The sequence below is a fragment of the Siphateles boraxobius genome, unplaced genomic scaffold (assembly GCF_051911475.1).
Source record: "Siphateles boraxobius isolate OS27281-9 unplaced genomic scaffold, OSU_SipBor_1 26, whole genome shotgun sequence".
Lineage (NCBI taxonomy): Eukaryota > Metazoa > Chordata > Actinopteri > Cypriniformes > Leuciscidae > Siphateles > Siphateles boraxobius.
The window spans coordinates 20,652,977-20,675,524 of record NW_027508876.1 but is presented as its reverse complement, the minus strand read 5'-3'; the positions used below and the strand labels follow the sequence as shown (position 1 = coordinate 20,675,524).

The following is a 22,548-nucleotide window of genomic DNA, read 5'->3' as shown; positions in this document are numbered from 1 at the left end:
CTGTATCTTTGTCATTTAATTTGGTTTTATTGGTTATATTCCAATAGAAGGTTTTATTTTGACATCTCTGGTTAACTAAACCTCTTTTATGTAGTGATGAAACCATTGTGAACCACTGATCTACATGTCAGGCAAATCAAATATTATGATGACCAACATTCTCTCAAGTGAAAACTATGTATGTCATGTTTTATTTACTGCTAGGTTTCCAGTTTGGATTGAAGTGACTCTTTAAATTCTCCCAGCATTTATAGTAGTTCTTATCCAGACGGTGACAGGTGTCCAATCCCCACTTGGTCACAGCCATGCTGAAGGATGACTCAAACATGAATGCCTGTTGGATACAGCATTGTTTAAAACCTTTTACATGATGTGTTATAAAACAAAACACCTAAACATTACCATAGTGCCCTCGGCAACTCGCTCTGGTTTAAGAAGAGCTGTGCTGTTCTTCTCAAAACAGTCGACATCAGGGCCATGTGGGGTCATTATGCTGTGGAGACTGGCTCCTCCAGGCTGGAAACCCTCTTCCTTTGCTTCATAGTGGCCTTTGATTAATCCCATAAACTCGCTCATGCAGTTCCCTTTTAGCACAGATAGAGGGCGCTCATCAACCGCTTAAAACTTCACATGGTTTCAAAACTAGTACGTGGTCAACAGCGGAGACTTACTATGGTAGTAGGGAGGCCGAAAGGTACGGTCAGCTACACCCCAGCGAGGGGGAAAGATCACAAAATCTGCTATGGCCACACCTGGGCGAGTGGACTTGGCTGTCAAAACGGTGAAAATCGAGGGATCCTGGGAATAAAAAGTCAGTTAATTTGAGTGCAAATGTGGTGATTTTGAAAATGTCATCACTTACTCTCCCTCAGGTTGTTTTAAACATGGCTGTATGAGTTTGTTTTATTTTATTGTTTATATCACAAACAAATATTTTAAAGAATGCTGGCAATCAAGCAGTTGACGGTAACCTTATAGCCATCGCCATTGACTTAGTATTTTTCCCTATACTACTAAGGAAGTTAGTGGTTCTGGTTACCAACATTCTTTAAAATATCTTCTTCTTTTTTCAACAGAAGAAACATACAGGTTTGGAAGAACATGTGATGCCAATTTTTTATTATTTTTGGGTGAACTATCCCTTTAAGACGTCAAATAAAGCAAATTACTCACTGCGTGATCAAACGCCACACAGTTGATGGCCATGAAGTTCTCCAGATTGTATTTGTACGGTGTGTAGTTTCCGTGCCATGCCACCACATTAAATGGCGAAAAGTCCTATTAGAACACATTTAAGATGACAAAAACATGGGTACTGCAAGTAATAATAAACCACATAATTAATTTTTGTTGGCTTTGAGTATTTAATCAATAGGCTACTAATGTCAAACTCAAAACACCGAGACCCTACGATCACTGTCCTCAATAAAACGTTTAAACTGTATCGTCTTGTTTTGATGCTCTGCGCTTGTACTTGAAATAATAGGTTACATGGCGAAAAAATGTCTTCGTTAAAAACCGCAATTTTGTACACCATTCGCTTGATAATGTTGCAGCAGGCCGGTTTTGAATGCTGCTAGCAAAATCAATACAATTCATTAAAGCAAAGACTGCCTGCTGTCCTGACCCTCATGCGCCCTCCTGTTGTTTCAACCCATACACACACACACACATATCCAGGTAAAACATCAGTCACAACTGTACACACAAACACAAATCCAGCACTCAAACAAGAACACGACTGTTTTTGCAGTTACATTCAGTCACACAAAGACACTCTCTGTGCACCCTGGGGTTTCTGGGACCCCAAGGTTTGTAATCTCACAGGCATAACAGTTCTTGGGATAACTCTACCAGACTCTATTAAAACGAAGAAAAAACAAACTCATACACACAAAACAAACATATTTTCCCAGTCAAGCAAATAATAAGCTAATTTAAGCAATTTTAGCACTCAGTTGGAGGACAAAACAACAGGATAAGGCAGTACCTTCTCCTTCAAGACTGTAAATAAACCGAGTACAGATAATGGGAGCAGTCTGCTCAATGTATAGATGTGCTCTAACTGCATTTTTTTTCTTCGTTACAATGTTGATTCTGCTTCGTGATGCTACTTTTTCTTTCTCTAACTTGCTCCTGACAGCTGTAAAGTCAATTATTCACTCGACAGGACACAGGGAAAAAATTCAGTGCAAAATGAATGCTTAATGCTTGATATCTTGATCATATTAAAAACATATCCAGCATGGATTGTAGACATTTTGTGCAATCCATAAATATTCAGTGCTTTATTGATGCAGCAGTGTGAGTAATGGAAATTACTAATGACGCGGTAATTTCATAGTACCTGTTGACATGAAAAGAGCTTTCCCTGGTATTTGTTGACAATGGTGTAACCAGTAGCTACAGTACGGTCCTCGTACCAAGCCACAGATGTTTGGAAGTCCCTGGGGTTAGCCAGTCCATTAGCCCCTGCATTGTAGAACCAAATTAATGGACTTTTCCCAGCAGCCAATGAAAGCAATATATGATTCAGAGTCATTAAATAAGAAATTGTGTTGTACATACCTATAGGACCCAGGTCAGGCAGCTCAAAATGGGCTCCAAAAACCTCCAGAATATATCCCCTGGTCTCTCCAAACACATCAACACTAAAACGCATCCCTTGCTGGAAAAAAACATAAATAATTTGTTCATCAGAATATTGAATGCAAAAATGAACGCACTCTACCGTTCAAATGTTTGGGTTGAGTAAAAAAATTTTTTATAAAGAAATTACTTTTATTCAGCAAGGATGCAATTGATCAAAAGTGACAATAAAGAAGATTACATTAATACAAAAAAAATCTATCTGAAATAAATGCTATTCTTTTCAGATTTGTATTCATCAATGAATCCTGGAGAAATGTAATATATATATATACATGTACATTAAGCAGCACAATTGTTTTTAACATTAATAATAATAATAAATATTTCTTGAGCACTAAATCAGTATATTAGAATGATTTCTAAAGGATCATGGAACACTGAAGACAGGAGTAATTATGCTGAAAATGAAGTTTAGTATCACATGAATGAATTACATTTAAAATGTAAGCAAAATATAAAACATTTCTTTTAAATTGCAATAATATTTCACATTATTACTGTTTACCAAATTAATAAGAGCATTCTTTCAAAAACATAAAAAATGTTAAGTATTCCAAACTTTTAACGGGTAGTGTATTAAAATACAAAACAGATATGTTAAACTGTAATAATATTTCACAATATCACTGTTTTTTCTTACTTTAGATCAAATAAAAGCAGCCATGGTGAGCATAAGAGACTTCTTTCAAAAACATTAAAAAGTTATACAGACTCCGAAATCTTAGATATAGATAGAGTGGCACCTGAATGACACAAATCTCATTGGGCTCCACCATCATCTTCCCAAATTCTGTAGTAATCAGGATTTCACCTTGTTGAGGCACTGAAACACAGATTGCAGTGTTAATTAAAAGGCATTACAACTAAATCACTTTTAAATGCATCTATATAAACTGTTAATCCTGAAAGATAAAAATATAATAATCTTGTAAAAATATGGCAATGAATAACAAGACCACAAGCTGACCAATAAGGAGATCCCCATCTGCATTTTGGAAACATCTATGAAAAGAAAAAAGTACCATCTTACAAAAAAACATTATGAACAAAGAATTAAAGGGATAGTTCACCCAAAAATGAAAGGGTGAAAATTGAATTTAGAAGCTTGAACATGCTTGAGCTTCCGTTTACCACAACTGATGTGTGAGTTGATTAGTGTTTATGTGAATAAAAGCCTTAATTTAATCTGTTCATCATATAAAACAATAATGTCTCTTTAAAACATTTGGACTAAACCTCTCAATTCATATGGATTAGTTTTACAGTCTCTTTATAAACTTTTTGAAGCATCATCAAAGCTGAGTTGCGTTGCTGTCTATGGAGGGAAAGAAAGCATCTTCATTTGTGTTCCAAAGATGAGCGAAAGTCTTACAGGTTTGGAACGACATGAGGGCGAGTATTTATGACAGAATTTTCAATTTTGGGTGAATTATTCCTTTAAGGTCATTAAAATCATTGGTGAGTTGAATCCAATTCGATCTGACCTGTCAGTCATTGAAGTGTTACAGGTGTACATGTGGATGGCGATTCCATTACGAGATTTTGAATCTCCAGCTCCACAGACAGTATGTAGACCCTGAAAATATAAAATTAAAGCTGGGACTGAAGATGATTAAAATATGAAGGAAAAATGAGTAGTATGGTCAAGAATGAAATCATTTACCGATATAAAATCCACTTTTTTCTCTGAAGATTTGAGGATGTTAAACGGCTTCCATCGTAGCTGGTTGGGGTCAGGCTCCACTTCATTCCAGTTCTCTGTGAGATCTCCACAGCTCATCGGAGTGAAAGGTTTGTGGCGCACAGAGGGTAAAATGCGGTACAGCCAGCTATAAACACATAAGTGTGCTATGCTCAGGAGTTTAGTATGCTTAAGAGTTTAGGTTGGACTGTTATGTTACAAACTGAGATGACTTTTTTCAAAGCTATATGTACCTTCGCTTATTGGTCGACCGTGGGCAAGTGAAGGCAGATCCAGAGAGTTGCTCAGCATATAGGCCATATGGACACACTTGTGGATTGTTCTATAAGACAGTAATCTAAACTGAGCATTTGATGTGCAATGTTTATAAGTCAGGCAGGTGATCAAAGTTTTGGTATTACCTGTCCCTCAGGTAGAGATCCTGGACAGCGAGGGTCTTCAGAGGCAAACTCATTGCCAAAACCACTCATGTACTGCAACACAGTTATTTGAATACGGTCAGTTCATTTTATTTTCAGAATGATATAGATGGCAAAAGGTGATAAAAGAGAATAGTAAAACACAAAAGAAGCTCTGTAGAACCATTCCAGTATGTCCTTCATCCTGTGAGTGAGCGACAACAAATGTGCTTAGTCATGATGCATCTGCAGATGTGTTCAGAGCAGCTCTTAAAGATCTCAAATAAGATTGAATAGGCTAACTGAAAACATAACATTTGGAGGGGTAAAATATGACGATAAACAATACTTATATAAGATTTCAACTGAAAACACCTGTAAAAAAATATTTCTATTGGTCAGTTGTTTACATTCTTGTCTACTAGATAATTGAGATCAGCAAGAGTCCACTGTTGGTAGACTATGCTAAATTCATCTTGACATTAGGCCTTTGTTCTATAAAACGAATAACCAGTAATAATAAACCTAAACAGCTTTACAGTAGAGCAGTGATTAACCTCATCTGGGCAGCTGCAGATTCCAGTGATCTGATTGGTCAGGTTGGAACGCCCTCCAAATCCTCCTCATGTAGCAATGTTTGCATCAATTACATTCGAATCGGTTCTCTAAAGCAATTCGCTTCAATGAACCGGTTCATACAACCAGTTGAGCGATATATTTATTCCAATAAAGCCATACTGTTGAAGTTTTATTAATTGTGATGTTTGTTGTAATGACATGTGTCCCAGTTGTTTGTTGATCAGTTCTATAATTCAGCTCGTAAAAACAATAAAGTAACTTGAATATTTTCATTTACATTAAACAAAAAATGATCTCCAGATGAGTTGTCCACTCGAGAATCGCTCTGGAAAATAAATGTTGTTTAGTGAACAAATCGTTCAGAGTTGCGTTTCCCAAGAGTATTTTTTGGCTTTTCTTTAGGTTTCTACGCTCTACTTAAGGCTAAATATGGTGTTAGGAAAAGAAAGCCAAAACCTGGTTTGTGAATCATTTTAAGCGAATTATTGAAAAGATCCGACTCAAAAGAGAGATTCGGACATTACTCATAGGATGTGCCAGTGAAGTGAGTCTCCAGCAAAACATAAAAACCAAGCGTAGTTTTTACATTTGGTATATAGGCTAGCATATGTGTGCGTGTTAAAAAAACAAAAACCTATGTTTGAAAAAAAATTTTTTTGACGAAAACGTTATAAAAACTGATACATAAAACTGGATTAGGCTTACGATACTACAATATAGGGTATGTAGATTTATAGTCCAACGTGCACTTACCTTTAGACCAGCCATGTGCGTTATATACTGATAGTCTAGTAATATTTAAACTTTTCGAAATTAACGGCAACTTTCCACAAATGACACAGAAGATCTTCCGTCTCTTGAAACTGCTCGTACCGATTCAGCGCTCTCCCCCTTCAGAGGATCGAAGGAGGAACTTGGGTCGTATTTACGTTTTTCTCAATATGGTTTTAATTAGACTCAGACACGACTCGTGACGCAACCAGAGATTTGGGCAACAGAAGAGGGGAGGCGAGGTTTAATGTTCACAAATCGTTCAAAGAATGACCCCTGGCATAGGTAGGCTACAGCAAATGTCAGTTAAAGCAAGATCGTAAAGTCCATTTCTCAGTCCTTTAACAAATGCACGTAGGCCTACTTCTTGTTAACTATGGGGGAGTCCAAGGGAGTGCTTTGTTAGTACATCAGTGTTGTTTAAAAAAAAAAAAAAAAAAAAAAAAAAAAAAAAACAATTTTAAGTTTAACTATGCATCTCAAACCTATAATATAGCTAACCATATTTGTGGAAATATTAGCCTATCATAATTTCGAAAAATGTAGGCCAATTCAAAAAATTCAAAACAGCAAATAAAATTGGAAACAAAGCTAATAGGTTGATCACATTTAGACTGTGGTATACATATAGGATTTTTATTGTTGTTGTTGTTGTTGTTGTTATTGTTGTTGTTGTTGCAGCAATTTTTCGTGTGTCCAGTAAGAACAAAGCAGTCACAACCCTCCCCACCTGGTCCAACATATTTCTAGTTTGTATGTATTTAAAAAAAAATACAAGATGTTGAATATACAAGAAAAATACAAGAAAAACCTGCTGATTCATATGATTCCAATTCATGTACTTTACCATCCATTTACCACAATTTAAAGTTATAAAGTTACTTTGATCGTCCTATAAGTTCACAAAGGGATAGTTCACCCAAAAATGAAAATTCTGTCATTTATTACTCACACTCACCCTCATCAAACCCATAAGACTTTCGTTCATCTTCAGCAGCTATGCAACTGCATAACACGAGAATGAACCTCATTAGTTCTTGCGGAAACTCAAACGTGCTGCATAACACGAGAATGAACCTCATTGGTTCTCGCACGTCAAGCGAACATGCTTGAGCTTCCGTTAACCACAACTGATCTATGAGTTGATGAATGTTTATTTGTCAATTAAAAGCCTAAATTCATTCTGTTCATCATATAAAGCGATCATGTCTCTTCAGAAAATTCTGAACTAAAACTAATTTTATGATTCTTTATGAACTTTTTGAATGTGGTAGTTGCATAGCTGTCAATGGAGGGACAGAAGGCTTTTAGATTTCATCTAAAAGATCTTCATTTGTTCCGAAGATGACCGAAAGTCTTACAGGTTTGTATCAACATGAGGGTGAGTAATTAATGAAAGATTTTTCATTTTTGGGTGAACTATCCCTTTAATGTTATACTAGAGACTTAGATATTCTGGTATCACCTCAGAAGGGTCTAATTTTCTAATTTCTTATTGCCTAAAAAGATGATGCTACAAGTCTATACAGGAAATCTGTACGATACGTGCTTCACCCTGCTCTGCACTTTGAGTTGGGCAGAGCTATTCAAATGCTGTAGTTGTTTCCATAATTTAAACATAGCCAACAGGGTTTGTGTGTAAGGTTCCACAGTATGAAACCGAACTCAGGCACGGGTCCAATTGTGCATTTCTTTCTGAGAAAATGAATAGGCGTAATAAAAAACCGAAAACAATATCACGTCGAATCAATTTGCCTCTTTCATTCCACACACTATTCCCTTTCTCTCATCTTTTGGGGAGGTGATGTGTTGGTGGGGTAAATTATGGCAATTCTCATGGTGAGGCGCAAATAAACTCAGAGCGGCAGAAGTAACTGTTCTCTACTGAAGCGTGCAGCTGTGCCGAGTCTCCCGCTGGCAGGCCGTTTAGGTGCTGTGCTCAAGTCGAGAAAGACTAATGCCGGAAAATATCTCGACCCAGTCTGCGGAAATTGATCTGCTCCTCAGGGAAAAAATGACTGATTTTAATTTTGTCACGCCTCTCTCTCTCTCTCCCTCGCCTTTCTTAAAGTAAGCCACGTTCTTCCACAGGCAATAGAGTGACAAAAATGGCCTAGGTGCACAGATGAGCAAGAGTATTTTCTGCAATATAGCCTTGATGTTCTCCCCCCTGGATAAACTACATGTTGATGGACTTGAAATCAGTCCCCCACACATTCCGTTCAGAGCAATTCACAATCACAGGATGCAAGGCGATCCGTAAATCCTGACAATTCAGGATAGATGGTACAGCTAGTGTGTATGGATTTTTGGAAGGACCCCAAACCGAGCCTGATGCATGAGCAAGTGTATGATAAATATGCTTCCAAATGCTGCGTCCTGATCTCTCTCACCTCCCGCTGCATTTGCACCGGCAGTAGTTCCACTTACCGCCGAATAGATTTGCTGAGACACCCACTGTCCCCTTTTAAAATGAAGAGCAACTGGCCTTGATAAGGGAGTCTCTCCAGCGGCTGTAATGTTATGCAAATGGTTTAATATGAAGATAAAGACTGTAGCGGCATGCCACGCTCTACCAGTTCAAGCCCCGGTGGATCCTCAGAGCCTTCACTAATGAGAGAGGGATTATTCTGGAGTCATTAAATGGTGCCCTCCCTGACATCTCTCCCCTCCTCCCCCGGTTATGCCCATTAATGCACTGTACACAGACTTTAGAGATACCTTTTACCACCGGCTCCTGTTTTTTTACACATCAGAATGTCACTGAATAGCAAATTACATTCTCTTCCCACAGAGAAAATTGCTTTTGAATCGCTTAGTTATAAAGAATTTTTTTTAGGAAGGATGGGGGGGGGGGGGGGGATGCGAAAACATAATTACTTTTGTTGAAAATCTCATTGGCAGTTGTTGCATCTGTGCATCTGTGTGTGTTTGTTTGGACATGCACAGAAATGCACTTTTTATAAACCAATACTGATGCATTAAGTACTATAACTGACATAACATCGCACAAGCTGAGCTAGAGCTGTAATGGTTCGGCTAGATAGTGGCTAGATAGTTTAGCGCCCTAATATCAAAGAACAGCATGGATTCAGGTAATATCTGATTGCAGATGCTTAAACCGAACAACACCATGCAGCCACGTGTGTAGTTTCAAACTCATTATTCTAAGCTGAAGGATGAAAATTTGCATTTGCGTTTTGGAGAGTGAAAGAGAGGAAAACAATGATTTAAGATGAGAATGAAACAAAATAGTGGATGACCCTCACATGTCCACTGTCGCTATTTGACCCTGTTAAATTCCTGTTGTCGCAAACAAAGGTGAGTGCGCCATGACCCAAAGGGACAGACCGAATTTACTGTTACTACTTCCTAACCACAGGGACTCCAAGCACCAAGAAATGGAGAAGTAAGAAATCCAATATAGATTGCATGCCTCACTCGGCTCCCCATCGTGCAGTTCAGAGCTCAAAACGTTTTTGTCTCTCCCACTAAATTGGTCTGGAGGGCTTGGAGAGCAGTCAACTTCTACTAATGATGCCCTCTGATACATTCACATAAAATGCTTGGCCTTTCCACACATACACATCTCGGTCCATCGCAAAGACACAAACATAGCGAAATATCCCCTTTTATCCCTGTCAGCCACCCCTGACCACTTCCAATCTGCCAGCTACAGGGAAGCAAAACAAACATAACTATGGGAGCTAGAATTCTGAAGGAGAAAAAGAAAGAGGGGAATAGAATAACTGGCCTCGTGTGGAGACAGTGACTGGAGACAGGGACGGAGCTGGACTGAGCCAGAGGAGAGTTTGTCACAGCAGCCATTACCATCACAGCTGAACTCCAGAGAAGCCACCTCAACGCCACGCAGGAAGCTAATTTCATTTGAGATGAAGTCTCTGATGAACTGCTGTGGATTATCCCCTATAAGTATCCACAGACCTCATTAACAATACCCCAAGACATCATGTTTGGTGCGTTATCAACATCTCACGGGCCTGGTGAATTATAGTTTTAGCCTACAGTACAAGGCCAGTTTGGGGGTTTTCCAATTTTCCTCTGATGCTTTACAGGTCCACTAGATGTCAGTAGAACCAATACAACATATTTGGTATTGGCCACTGGACATTTATCAAAACAGCTGGAACATTTTGTTACAATTAAATTTTAAGCGAATGTCTTTAAAAATGTCACGTGGTGTAACGTATCAAATAAAAAGTAAAAAGGCAGGCTAAAAAAAGTACAAAAGCTAAACATTTGAGGCCTGAGTGTACACGATTTCTTTCCCTCAAAAATAAAAATAAGATATGAAAAACATATCAAGAACATGCATTTTTATTCGTGAATAAATAGTTATAGGAGTCTAAATAGGTCCTTTTTCGGCTTTGGGTATCATGACAACAAATGAAATTCTTGCAAATTATTTCTATCTTCTAACTAATTTGGCAGACAAAAAGTTCAAGTATAAATTATATTTTAAAACAAAATTAAACAAATGATGAAATGTTAAATAAATTAATGAATGAATATGCCTAACAACTTCTGCCAACATTTCTTTTATCAAGAATGTCTACCTTTTAATGAGACATTATTCTTCCATTTTACAATCTCATACCCACATAGGCTACACATTTTATTTAAAGCTTCACAAAAATAATCATTTTGATTCAGAAAATGAAAAGATGTTCATCATATAGCCTAACTTAAGATGTGTAAAGCCTACAAGAACTTTCTGTATGAAATGTTTTTATTTTTGAATAACTCAATTGATTGGGATAAAAAAAAGTCTTATCATTGACCCATAGACTCCTATGTGTCAAGATGGTATGGTACAATATTTTTCCAAAATAGGCTACATGACCTCCTTCTGTGATGTTCTCCGGCTCATGATAAAGCTCAGCGAAAGACACAAATTATTTTTTTTCCCGTTGAAAACCACTTGATTACTTCTTTTATACTAATGTCTAAATGTCATTTATTTCCTTGTGTCGTTTTTAAAAAATTTACATAAAACTCAGACAAGGTCAGATAGCAGCTAAGTCTCTAATTTACTCTAATCAACTTTCATTTGCATGGCGATATTTGCGCGCGTTATTGACGCTAACTGAATAAATGGACTTCTTCAAATTCAAGGGGAGAGGTTTTAATAAGCTCATGGGAGAAGAAGAATAATTTGCATGTATTACTTTGATTAACTTAATAAAGGATTGTCATTCTTGAATTTAGATATTCATATTCTTTCCAAGAAGCAATCAATAAAGGGCAAGAGCACCTCTTTTAGATCATCAGCGCACACGAACTATCGTTTCAGGCAAAAAGAAAAAAAAATATAGCCTATATAAAATAAAATAAATAAATGCTAAGTGCAGAAGCCCCTGTGAACTTCTTCAGACCTAAACGATAATAAGATCGGAGACGCAAAATTGTTCCAACTCATATTTGTAACCTTTCACCCAAATGCATTATTAAAGAAGCCATTCCACGCTTCGCGTTCCACAAATCGATAAGAATGCAGAGGAGAACTCACAGTCCCCTGTAATCTACAAAAAAAATGCATTCAGGCTTATATGAAATGATGCGCAAAAATTGAAAACTTGACAAACTACCAAATGAGGAACTGTGATCTCAACTGTATCATCTCTGGGGGAAGCGGGGGTCTATCCAACACCAAAAAGGCCTGAACCCATGTATTGTTTTTACACAAGTAGCCTATAGCCCACCCCTATATGTTAAAAACGCTTTTCCAAACGACGTTTTTTTTTAATAATAAAACTTGGATTAGCTAAATCAGAATGAGCGAAATAACCGCCAGCGAACAGAAGTCGCGAGGAGGTTACCATAGCAACAGTTCGCTGTTTCAACAGTAAAATCGTGCAAAAACAAAACAACTTTATTTAGAACTTATTTATATTTACGTCATAGCCTATGCATAAAGATGCAAGTCGACCGCCCTGAAAGTCACTGAATATTCTGCTCTTACACTTGACGGGTGACTGGTCCGAGAAAAAAAAATCAGTTTATAGAGAAAAGGTGACGATCAAAAACCTGTAATTTTATTCAATATAAAAAATAAGATAAAACTAGTTTATGTGCACAACAATGACTAATTGTTAGATGACTGTTGTGATTGTAGCCTAATAATCAATGACTCACATAACTGTGCAAATTAAATCAATTAAACGAATGGTCCTGTGTTTGTGAACGTGGATGGCCACTGCAAGTCATGCATAGACATGCAAATATGGAATTCTGCGACCCAAATGTCATTGTTCCATATGTTACATGTAGGCCTATTTATTATAGTAATAACTATAGGCCTAAATAATTACATGCAACTAACCCTAAACCTAATGCCCCAACCCTATAATATTAGCCTATTCAGTAATTACACTGCATCGACCTCTTAAAATAAAGGGTAACACTTTATTTTACAGTGCCCTTGTTACATATGTTACATGTACTTACCATAGTAATAACAGTAAATCCATCTATATTTACATGCAACTAACCCTCAACCAAATCCTAATCCTACTTTAAGATTATAGTAGGCGTATAGGCTACATAGTTAATTAATATTACTCAGTAATTAAATATATAATTACACAGTAACAATGACACCTTAAAATAAAATGTAACCGATTAGGATTGGGATTAGGATGACCTCAATACAGCGCATAGGGTCACATAATTAGGTACAGTCACAAATTTCGGCACAACACCGGAAAACATCAAAATGGAGCAAAATCAACTGTTTTCGCTTACTCTGTCTGCACAGAAGCATCGTTCTGGAAGCCCACCAAATAGCTAAACAATAGTCATTTGGCATGCAAACAATAAAACAATTGTGATCCTATTTACTTGTGACTTCAAGGACAGGATAATCTTTGGTTAAAGTGTTTGAGTTGTCTTTCCTCTTCCTCCTTCTCTCCCTATTTTTTAAATAAATTCAAATTATCAAATCAGATGAACAAAATTAGAGTCCTTTTGTTTTTTATTAGTGCGTATTACTGGTGAAAATTACAGATGATCATTGCGTTCTAGATTGCTATTGTTGTTCCGATCATCGACTGTCATTCTAAACTTAAGCTAACAAAGTCATTAAATTGACTCCCTCGCGCTCTCATTATGCGTGGTGTTAATAACCGCTAATTAACTTTGCTTACGCGCGCGTCTGAGAGCACGTCTTTTTGTTCGCCCTTTCAAGCAGAGCAGCATCCAATTAAGTCACAGCAACAGGAATGAAGACACACCACCTCTGGAGCAGAACTGTCATCAGTGTGGCTCCTAAATTCAACACTGAGCCGCTAACCACACAGTAACCTCTACACTAACTAATTAATAATCTGAACTCTCTGAGATAGATAGATAGATAGATAGATAGATAGATAGATAGATAGATAGATAGATAGATAGATAGATAGATAGATAGATAGATAGATAGATAGATGGAATATGCAACTATGTTATCCGTGATTATCCATAATCAAAAAGAAATGTGGCAGAAACTTTCCACATGAATTACAAATGATGATTTAAAATAGCGTCAATCATGATGCAGTTCTCGTTTAGTTTTTGCTCAACTGACTGGCTTTACCCATGAGCGCTTTGTTAACACCAGGAGATGGCGCTGCTTGAAAACGTGGGAGTGATAGAGTGTATATTAGGGATTTAGACACAGCTGTTGAGCGGTTGGTATAACATCACCAAAACTATGTAAAGTGTCACCTACTGTCACTTAGTTTGAGAAAATATTCTTGTTAACGGAACAGGGGGTGGTTTGCATGCGTATAGCCAAAACCCGACGGATTATGGGCCATGTAAACCCTTGCAAAACAGAAGACGATTGTAGAAATTATCAAGTTAGGCTGTTGTGAAAATATGACACACTGTGGTATCGGGTAATAGAGGAGCGTGAAACTGACTGGCACCCACTAACAGCTTGCCTGCCCGCACGTAGAGCGCTAAATAGACTCAGGACTGAATATGGGCAAATTGCGCATTTTTTTTCTCAGATGCGTGCGTGTAATTAGTGCATTTAAACAAAGCGCGGATGTCCTGCTGGCGGTAATAGTCCCTGACATTTCTTTTCTTGGGTTAATAACAGAGCGCGTATAAATGAATCAAATTGTGCCCCCAAATTACATAGCGACTTTAAATACCCGTCTGCATTACGTGCCTGTTTGGGAACGAGAAAAATGTCTTATATTGTTGTTATTATTGTCATTACTCTGTTCTGTTGATCTGCTTAGATGATGCTGATGTTTGAGTGGAAAAATAATTCGTCATAACAGTGATTTTACTGTTGTTTTATATTGTTTATGAAGAATATTGAAGGGCATTTTTTCAAAGTCCAATTAAAGCCAAACCAATAGTATTCTCATACAGCATTCTCACGACCCTAATCTCAGCAGAATCATATAACATGAAGAGGAGAGAGTAAATTGCAGCTTCGTTGCAAGTTTGGGATTGAATTGTGAAAATGATCCTTTTAACATTGATGGTTCTGAGCGGCGAGCTGGGGATGGGTCATGCCATCCGCAGCAGGTTAAATAGACTTTTATTTAAAATTACATTCTCAGTCTGTCTCTTCAGTCTTCTGGAGTCTAGTTGCCTGTATAGCATAGGCTCTCAGGGGGCTATTATCACCACCCTCACTTTTTAAGTCAATCATCTATGGCTATCTGATCGCTTCACTCTGAGAGGACAGGCGTGTGTATACGCACAGAGGGTCCAGGTGAGCGATTCACCCGGTCAGGCCTTGAGTCTAGCTTTGACTGTATTGCACTGAGAGTATAAAATATTAATATCACATCTCTACACAGACAGACTGACAGACCAATATTAGACAAATAAACTGTGTCCCTTATTAAAATGCCTAAAAATAAATGTATGGAACAGAGAGTAGCCTACAAAATAATATAAAATTAATAATAATAAAAAATTGGTAATAGACAAAAATAAGATGCTCTTCTTATCAACAAAACAAATATAATTAGATTTTTTAAATGCCAGTGTATTTAATTTGTAATATTATTTTAAATATATACCCTATATATATATATTTGTATTTTTTTAAAAGAAATGATAATAATTAATAATAATTATAATAATTTAGTTATTATTATTAAAGATCACAACATCCGGCATTACAGTATACAACCCGTGAATGTAGATAGGCATAAAACCTCAGAATTTAGCCTATCTCCAACGTTATATTTATTCTTTTATATTAATCTAATTTCAGTCTAAATGTGGAGGTGCTTATCCAGTAACTTCAGTAATCCATCACAACATTCGCTGAGTTCATACTGTTTAACTTTAATAGAAAAATATATAAAGATCCCCCTTGTTCCCTTGGGAGCCAATCAGATTTGCGTTACACGTCAATGCAACAGAATGGAGAGCGGAGCTACCGCCGATCAGTGCATATAGCATTAGCGGCCAGGGTGGGATAGGCAAGAGAGACGTTTCAGATACAGTGCGAGAGAGAGTAACAGTCTCCCACTCGAGCACAACCTTGGACGATACAAACATGAGTAGTCAGTACGACGACGATAGCCGCGACCGAAGCGAATGTAAAAGCAAGTCGCCCACCGTGCTTTCCTCCTACTGCATAGACAGTATACTGGGCAGAAGAAGCCCATGTAAAGTCAGACAACTGGGAGCGCAAAGTTTGCCAGCACCCGTCAGACAGGACCACGACCAGTCAACCGAAGGTAAGCCCTTTAACGTTATTTCTACTTCTTTTGTGCGGTTTTACGTTCTGTCAGTCAGGAGCATTCATATTTGTAGAAACGTGTACAGAAATAGGGTCCTGGTCAGAAGCAACACCTTGGGAGCGCCTCTGGGTGTGAAAATAGAGTCCTGAAAGTTTTAAGAACTTCTCTAATTAAAAAATAAATTCAAATGAATAGCCTTGAAATCCCTCATTCGTTAAAATAAAGGTTTTAAAGGGGGGGTTACGCAATTGGAGAATCTTTTTAAGTTCCTAAGAAAACGATTCCTCAGGGCTTCTTAATGGATATACTTTTGCTAACCAAGAAGTAAGACCAATGTTTTTTGGCCATGCAATCATTCAGTACCATGGCATATACCAAAATACCATCTGATATTAACACCATCACTATACAGTAGGGTACTGAAGAAACTATAACAATAACTTTTTTATCTTAGCCTAATAATCTACAAAAAAAAAACTTTTGCAGCAAAACGGTATCAAAAACCTTACATTTCTATAATATTTATAATATGTATGCCCCCACAAGTAACGGGAATGTGCGTATATAATGCTTTCTTAATTTATACTGTTTTGAGCATTTAATAATATGATATTGTTTTATTTTTCTAGTCACCTCTAAAGAGAACTCGTTTGACTCGGACATGCACCTGCCACCCAAACTACGCCGGCTATACGGCCCTGGGGGGAAGTACCTGGACTCCGGGAGGGGGTTTCACGAGCACCTAGAGAAGGGTGAGAGGGAGAGACTGCTGGACCAAGCCTGTGAGAGTCTCAAAATCAACCAAGCGCCACAAGTTAGCATCAGCCGTAGCAAGTCGTACAGGGAGAACGCGCCCTTCAGCAAGAGTGATGAAGGCCAGAGTCCCGAGCACACGGCCCAGGAACTGGTGGAGCTCAGCACTCTGAAGTTTGAAGAGGATGTTGTCAAAGAGGAGGCGTGTGGAGACGCCAGTCTGTCTCCGAAGGATGAAGAGAGCATGCACAACGATGGGGATGTAAAAGATGGAGAGGACAGTGTGTGTCTATCGGCCGGGAGCGACTCGGAGGAAGGGATGCTTAAACGAAAGCAGAGAAGATATAGGACTACCTTCACCAGCTATCAGCTGGAGGAACTGGAGAGGGCCTTCCAAAAAACACACTACCCTGATGTGTTCACCAGGTATACCGCACAATAGCTTTCACGCGTTATTAAGGAAGATGATGTTTAGACAGAGTGTATGGTTAATAGATTTTGACCAAACGATGTCTGAAAAATAGTAATATTCATGTAATGAATAGGCTACGATGTATGCGTAAGACTTTTTTTCTAAATATAAAAAATATCTAAATAAAAAAACAAATTTATATAGTTTTATCTGTGTTTAGTATTTAGTATTTTTAATTAATTTATTATTATTATTATTATTATTATTGCATCGAAAGAAACATGACGAATACATTATTTAAAAAAAAAATCCAATACAACATAGGCCTACTAAACATTTAAGGTAAATATTTAAATTAGGCTATATTTTGAACATTTTGAAAATAGGCCCTATAAATGTAAAAAATGGAAAGCCCAATATATATATATATATTTTAGAAAACATTAAATGATGTAAACATTGATAAATAAAAAAAGTGTGGATTCATGAACCAAAACATTTGAGGGAAACGCTTATGTTGTGGATAGGCCTATATATATTCCGTTTAAAGGGTAAATGTATTCTTTGTATTCTGAAAATTATTTAAATATATTTAGCTTTGTTAAAATAATATTATACCGGTTAGTAGCCTGACGTTAAATCGGGAACACAATCGGCGTGCAATTCTGTACAAGAGCAATAATCACTGAAATGTGTGTATACTCGTTTATGTCCTGTGTATTCTTATACGACTGTTACTCACATTATTCTCTATGGGTCAGTTAGTTAATATGGGCCTTAAAAGAGCATAGGCCAGCAGCAGCCACTTCACACTCAAATGTGTAAATAAATATTTTAATTACGAAGTTTAAGTGTGACTGTTGGTGGTAAAGGGGTTTTGGGCCCATTTTGATTTTCATTTCAACAGCATTAGAAAAGTGAGCCACAAAATACCGACAAGACAAACTGAAATATTGGCTAATTAACATTTAAAAATGTTATGGTTAAAATAAAATACCATAATAAAAGTAAGCCTAATTTTAATACGAATGTGATGTAGGCCTATTAACTGATATTAACTAATGTTCTAAAGTTATGCATAGGCTATACAATTATTTGAGTTACAATATTTTTATTATAAAATATTGCTGTAGCCTACAATTGATGTTCTTTATTGATAATGAAAATAATAGTTGACGAAAACTAAACATTGATAAGAATTATTTTTTTTGAACTTTGAAAATACTGCCCCACATTTATTCGTCATTCGTAGACAAGTTGCATGAAAGAAAAATAATCAATATGCCAAACAGCACAAGTCTATTAAATATAAAAAAAACATCAGTCTGCTTAATGACAAATTTACCGTTGTGAGGACCGTTGTTCTTTAACCAAAATGTTCGTTGTTGATCATGAAATATCGATGTTTATATTGACGTGGTAGATAATTGTCATAAATTTAGTCAGGTATATTTTCAGTAAATGCGCAATTGTCATATAATAGTCTAGACGCCATTATTTCCATCATTATGTTGTTACAGTCAGCTTTGCCCAACGAAACAACCCATTATGAAAAACGTACAAGTTTTCCGTTCGATTTTCATCAACCCCAAATTGCTTTCATTCTGACAATTTAGGTAAAATCTGTTTTCTTACGGTGTTTGTGGGGGTGAAAAAAGAAATCCCTGCACACATTTTGATGATGTACATTTTCTGTTCCAGAGAGGAGCTCGCGATGAGGCTGGATCTGACAGAAGCGCGCGTGCAAGTGAGTGCTTACTTTTCTTTCTTCTTTTTTTAGCACAAAATAAAACGAAAATAGATCGAATTCAAATGCACACAAATATTAACGTGTACTGTAGGCTATAAAACAGCTGAGAGCCTTAACTTAATTCAGACGTTAAAAGGATTTAAATTGCAGCGAACTGAGAGAAATAACCTAGATATAATATGACAACTTCTCGGCATTTTAAAGGTAAAGATTAACTACATGATGTGAGCCTGCGAATTCTTGCAATTTGCTTATAGGCGTTAAGACAATATACCTAATGGTCTATTTTTAATTTCATTTTAAAATGACAATCGTAAACTTGGTTAAATGACCCTGTACGTCATGGCAAGGTCTTTCCTGTTATCGAAAGTTATTATACACAATAGAGCGAACATTTTAGCGGCAATTACACAGACGCCCCTGATTCATAAAAGCGCACTTACCGAGAGAGCAAACACTGCTATTCCAGGGAGAAAATGGTGTTTGAATTCTCATCGCGGCGCGGGGGAGAGGGAGGGGTAGGGGGGATAATGCTATTTGATTTCCCATTTTGTGATTGCAATAGACCGGCATTGATCCGATGCTTTGCACTTGGAATGAGTGAGAGACTATTAAGGGTGTTTGCCACCCCTCCTTTCTCTATTCAAAGCGTGGCTCGCATGTTCAAGCCCAACTCTCATAACCAAAGAGACAGTGCAAACATGAGGAAGCTACCAGGGTTATTGGCGTGTAAAACAACAGATGTCAATTTGGAGATGTGGGAGAACAAATCACTTAACAGGCTAGATCAGGAGGTGATAAAGCTAATAAATGCCCCAGGGGCCACATAATGCAAAACGGTTTCGAGCAAGTGTGAGGGGCCAAGGTCCCTGTTGGTTCCTCTGTTGACACTTTCCTTCATTATGAAGTCCTTGCCTGCAGGTCATGTTCTTGTGGCACAACCTGGTAGGGTTTAGCAGGATAGGAGGGGGATCGTGGGAAAGTTAAATAGCCTTTTGGAAGCAACTTACATTTGGAGGAATTTAATTTAAAGTGCATTAATTGTTATTGGATGCTGTTCCGACATCTTTTGTTAACACGGCTCTTAATTACCACGCTCCACCCTGTTTTTTGCCCTGCCCGAACCAGATTTTAATTAGCAAAGTTAGGGTAACAGACCGTAAGTTTAGGGCCATGTAATTACCCTTGACTTCCAGCCTATTTGTCACCTCATTAAAGCGAACCAAATATTGCACATGAACAAGAGCGACAATGACAAGCTCATGCTTAAACGACCATGCAGGCTGTCAGGTGGAATATTAATGGCTCTGAATGTGAAACGTGAAGGGACAATTTTCAACTTCTCCAGGCCAACTATTTAAGCAGGTTTCTGATTTCAAATTTAGTAGCATAGTCAAATTAGCTGGATTCATCCGTACACCAGCAATCAACAGTAAAGTTTGGACTTAATAAGGCTTCTGTCCCAAATCTCAGGTTTGGTTTCAAAACCGAAGGGCAAAGTGGAGGAAACGTGAAAAGGCGGGAGTCCAGGGTCACCCCTCGGGCCTGCCCTTTCCTGGGCCACTGGCAGCCGCTCACCCCCTGAGTCACTACCTAGAAGGAGGACCTTTCCCACCTCACCCTCACCCAGCTCTGGAGTCAGCATGGACTGCCGCAGCCGCTGCCGCTGCTGCATTCCCAGGCCTGGCTCCACCCCCAAACAGCTCCGGCCTCCCTCCTGCCACACCCCTCGGCCTAGGAACCTTCCTGGGTACAGCGATGTTCAGGCATCCAGCCTTTATTGGACCCACTTTTGGCAGGTAAAGACCATTCGTAATCACAATAAGTCATCGTTGTTCTTATACGACACTCTTTAAAAAAAAAAAAGGTTCCAAAAGGGGGCTTGTCATAGAACTGCGACTGCCATTTTAGGTTTCCCCAAAAAATCTTTCAGTCAACAGTTCTAAAACTTTTTTTTTCTTATAGTGTGAAAAGCATTTTAATAATCTAAACAACTTTTAAAGGGATATTTCACCCAAAGTGAAAATCAGTCATCAATCAGTCAGTCATTCTGTCATCATTTACTGACCCTCAAGTTCTTCCAAACCTGTATATATGTCTTTCTTCTGCTGAACACAAAAGAAGATATTTTGAAGAATGATTGTATTTGCCCAATTGACTTCCATAGTTTGGGGGAAAAATACTATGGAAGTCAATGTGGCCCATCAACTGTTTGGTTACTGACATTCTTCAAGATAACTTATTTTGTGTTCAGGAGAAGAAAGAAATGTATACAGGTTTGGAACAACTTGAGGATGAGTAAATGATGACAGAATTTTCATTTTTGGGTGAAGTATCCCTTTAAGAAAGAATCTTTTGAGCAATGGAAAGTTTCCATGGATGCTAAAGGTTCTTCATGGAAAAATATGCCAATAAAGAACTGTGTGTGTGTCTATTTATATATATATATATATATATATATATATATATAGCATTAATAATCACATCTAAAAATGCATATGCTCTTATTTTGTACCCTTGACTAAAATGTTATTGTATAAGTGTGAGCATGTTTATGAGTGCAGTACATTGTATCACAGGAACTGGCTCTCTTCTCTTTAGACTCTTCTCAAGTATGGGTCCTCTGACCAGTGCTTCCACGGCCGCCGCTCTCTTGCGCCAAACTGCACCGCCAGTGGAGGGTCCTGTGCAGCCGCCGGCGACCCTGCCAGACCCGCCTTCTTCCTCGTCCTCTATGGCCGCCGATCGCAGGGCATCCAGCATCGCAGCACTGCGTCTCAAAGCAAAAGAACATTCGGCCCAGTTGACCCAACTGAACATCCTGCCGTCCGGCACTGCAGGGAAGGAAGTATGCTGATCCTTTTCCTTAAAACAAAACAAAATATTAAAGAAACCATCTCAACAAAAAGCACGACCAAATCCATATAGCACTAGCACACCGGAGACCCATCCAACTCTGGAGTCATCGCCAAATCACAGAGCCGCCCACTGGACATCATCACTAAATTTTACACAGTGCATCAAAAATGTTTCAAAACCCTGAACATAAAGATTCTGAGTGTAATGTAGGCACCTCAGAGGGTTAGGGAAGCTGTGCTTGGTAAAGTCATTAAATCAATCCAGTCTTTTGGGTCAGGAGCAAATGTGGCAAAAGACACATTTGCACCCACACAGAGAAGAACTACACTGCAATACACAGAGAACTCTCATTTCTTCCCAGTCTTCTCTCAGTGCTGAAGCAGAGATGGGTCAATATGCCAAAGGGAACTGCCACAACCTGCTACCCATCCTGAACCATATCCATTCAAGTTTGGCCTCAGTATTGACAAAGCAAATCAAATTTCTGAGAATGAATCCTAAGCTTTACTTTCTGTTTTCAACTCTTATGTTAAATATATTTAGGAGGAAAAAATAATGAAAAAGAAATGCTGTTTGTTTTAAGGATGAACAATGTGAAAATCTAAACTTTAGCCTGTTTACTGATCTGTTAAGGGTGTCCTGTATATAGCTCTGTTTTAAAATGAATGGGGTGGGGTGGGGTCAGGGTGGGCAAAATGACAAGAAAAAAATAGTTTATTTCAAAAGATGTTTTGAGAATATGCTCTCCGTGTAGTGCTGTAGGAATGGTTTCACGTAGATTCATCCTCTGTTGGTTTGTTTAAAAATTTTAGATTTTTAGATGATTATTTATGTCTTACCGGTAGAGAGCTTGAAATCCAGACCGGGAAGTTTTGCTATTCAGTGAGAGTTTTCCCTGTCGCGCGCAGGGACCAGTCAAGTCGGAATAAAATAAACTGGTGAAAGATAAA

At 37.9% G+C, this 22,548-nt stretch overlaps 2 protein-coding genes across 3 annotated transcripts; one reads left to right on the top strand and one right to left on the bottom strand.

The window, feature by feature from the left end:
- Window positions 1-7: 7 nt before the first annotated feature.
- hgd (homogentisate 1,2-dioxygenase) lies at window positions 8-6,252 on the bottom strand. The gene is made up of 13 exons (XM_077244759.1): window positions 6,085-6,252; window positions 4,756-4,827; window positions 4,588-4,676; window positions 4,316-4,481; window positions 4,137-4,228; window positions 3,620-3,654; window positions 3,396-3,475; window positions 2,569-2,668; window positions 2,348-2,472; window positions 1,174-1,278; window positions 672-798; window positions 403-584; window positions 8-334 (listed from the first exon to the last, which is right to left on the bottom strand). Exons 1-13 carry the CDS (start codon window positions 6,097-6,099, stop codon window positions 191-193), a joined length of 1,332 nt encoding a protein of 443 aa, XP_077100874.1. The 5' UTR covers window positions 6,100-6,252; the 3' UTR covers window positions 8-190.
- Window positions 4,762-22,548, top strand: arxa (aristaless related homeobox a). Of its 2 annotated transcripts, none has more exons than XM_077244758.1 (5): window positions 4,762-4,851; window positions 16,454-17,003; window positions 18,691-18,736; window positions 20,213-20,538; window positions 21,341-22,548. In XM_077244758.1, exons 2-5 carry the CDS (start codon window positions 16,486-16,488, stop codon window positions 21,594-21,596), a joined length of 1,146 nt encoding a protein of 381 aa, XP_077100873.1. In that variant the 5' UTR covers window positions 4,762-4,851; window positions 16,454-16,485; the 3' UTR covers window positions 21,597-22,548. The 2 variants fall into 2 exon arrangements, with proteins under 2 accessions (XP_077100873.1, XP_077100872.1); XM_077244757.1 differs by lacking the exon at window positions 4,762-4,851 and adding an exon at window positions 15,490-15,821.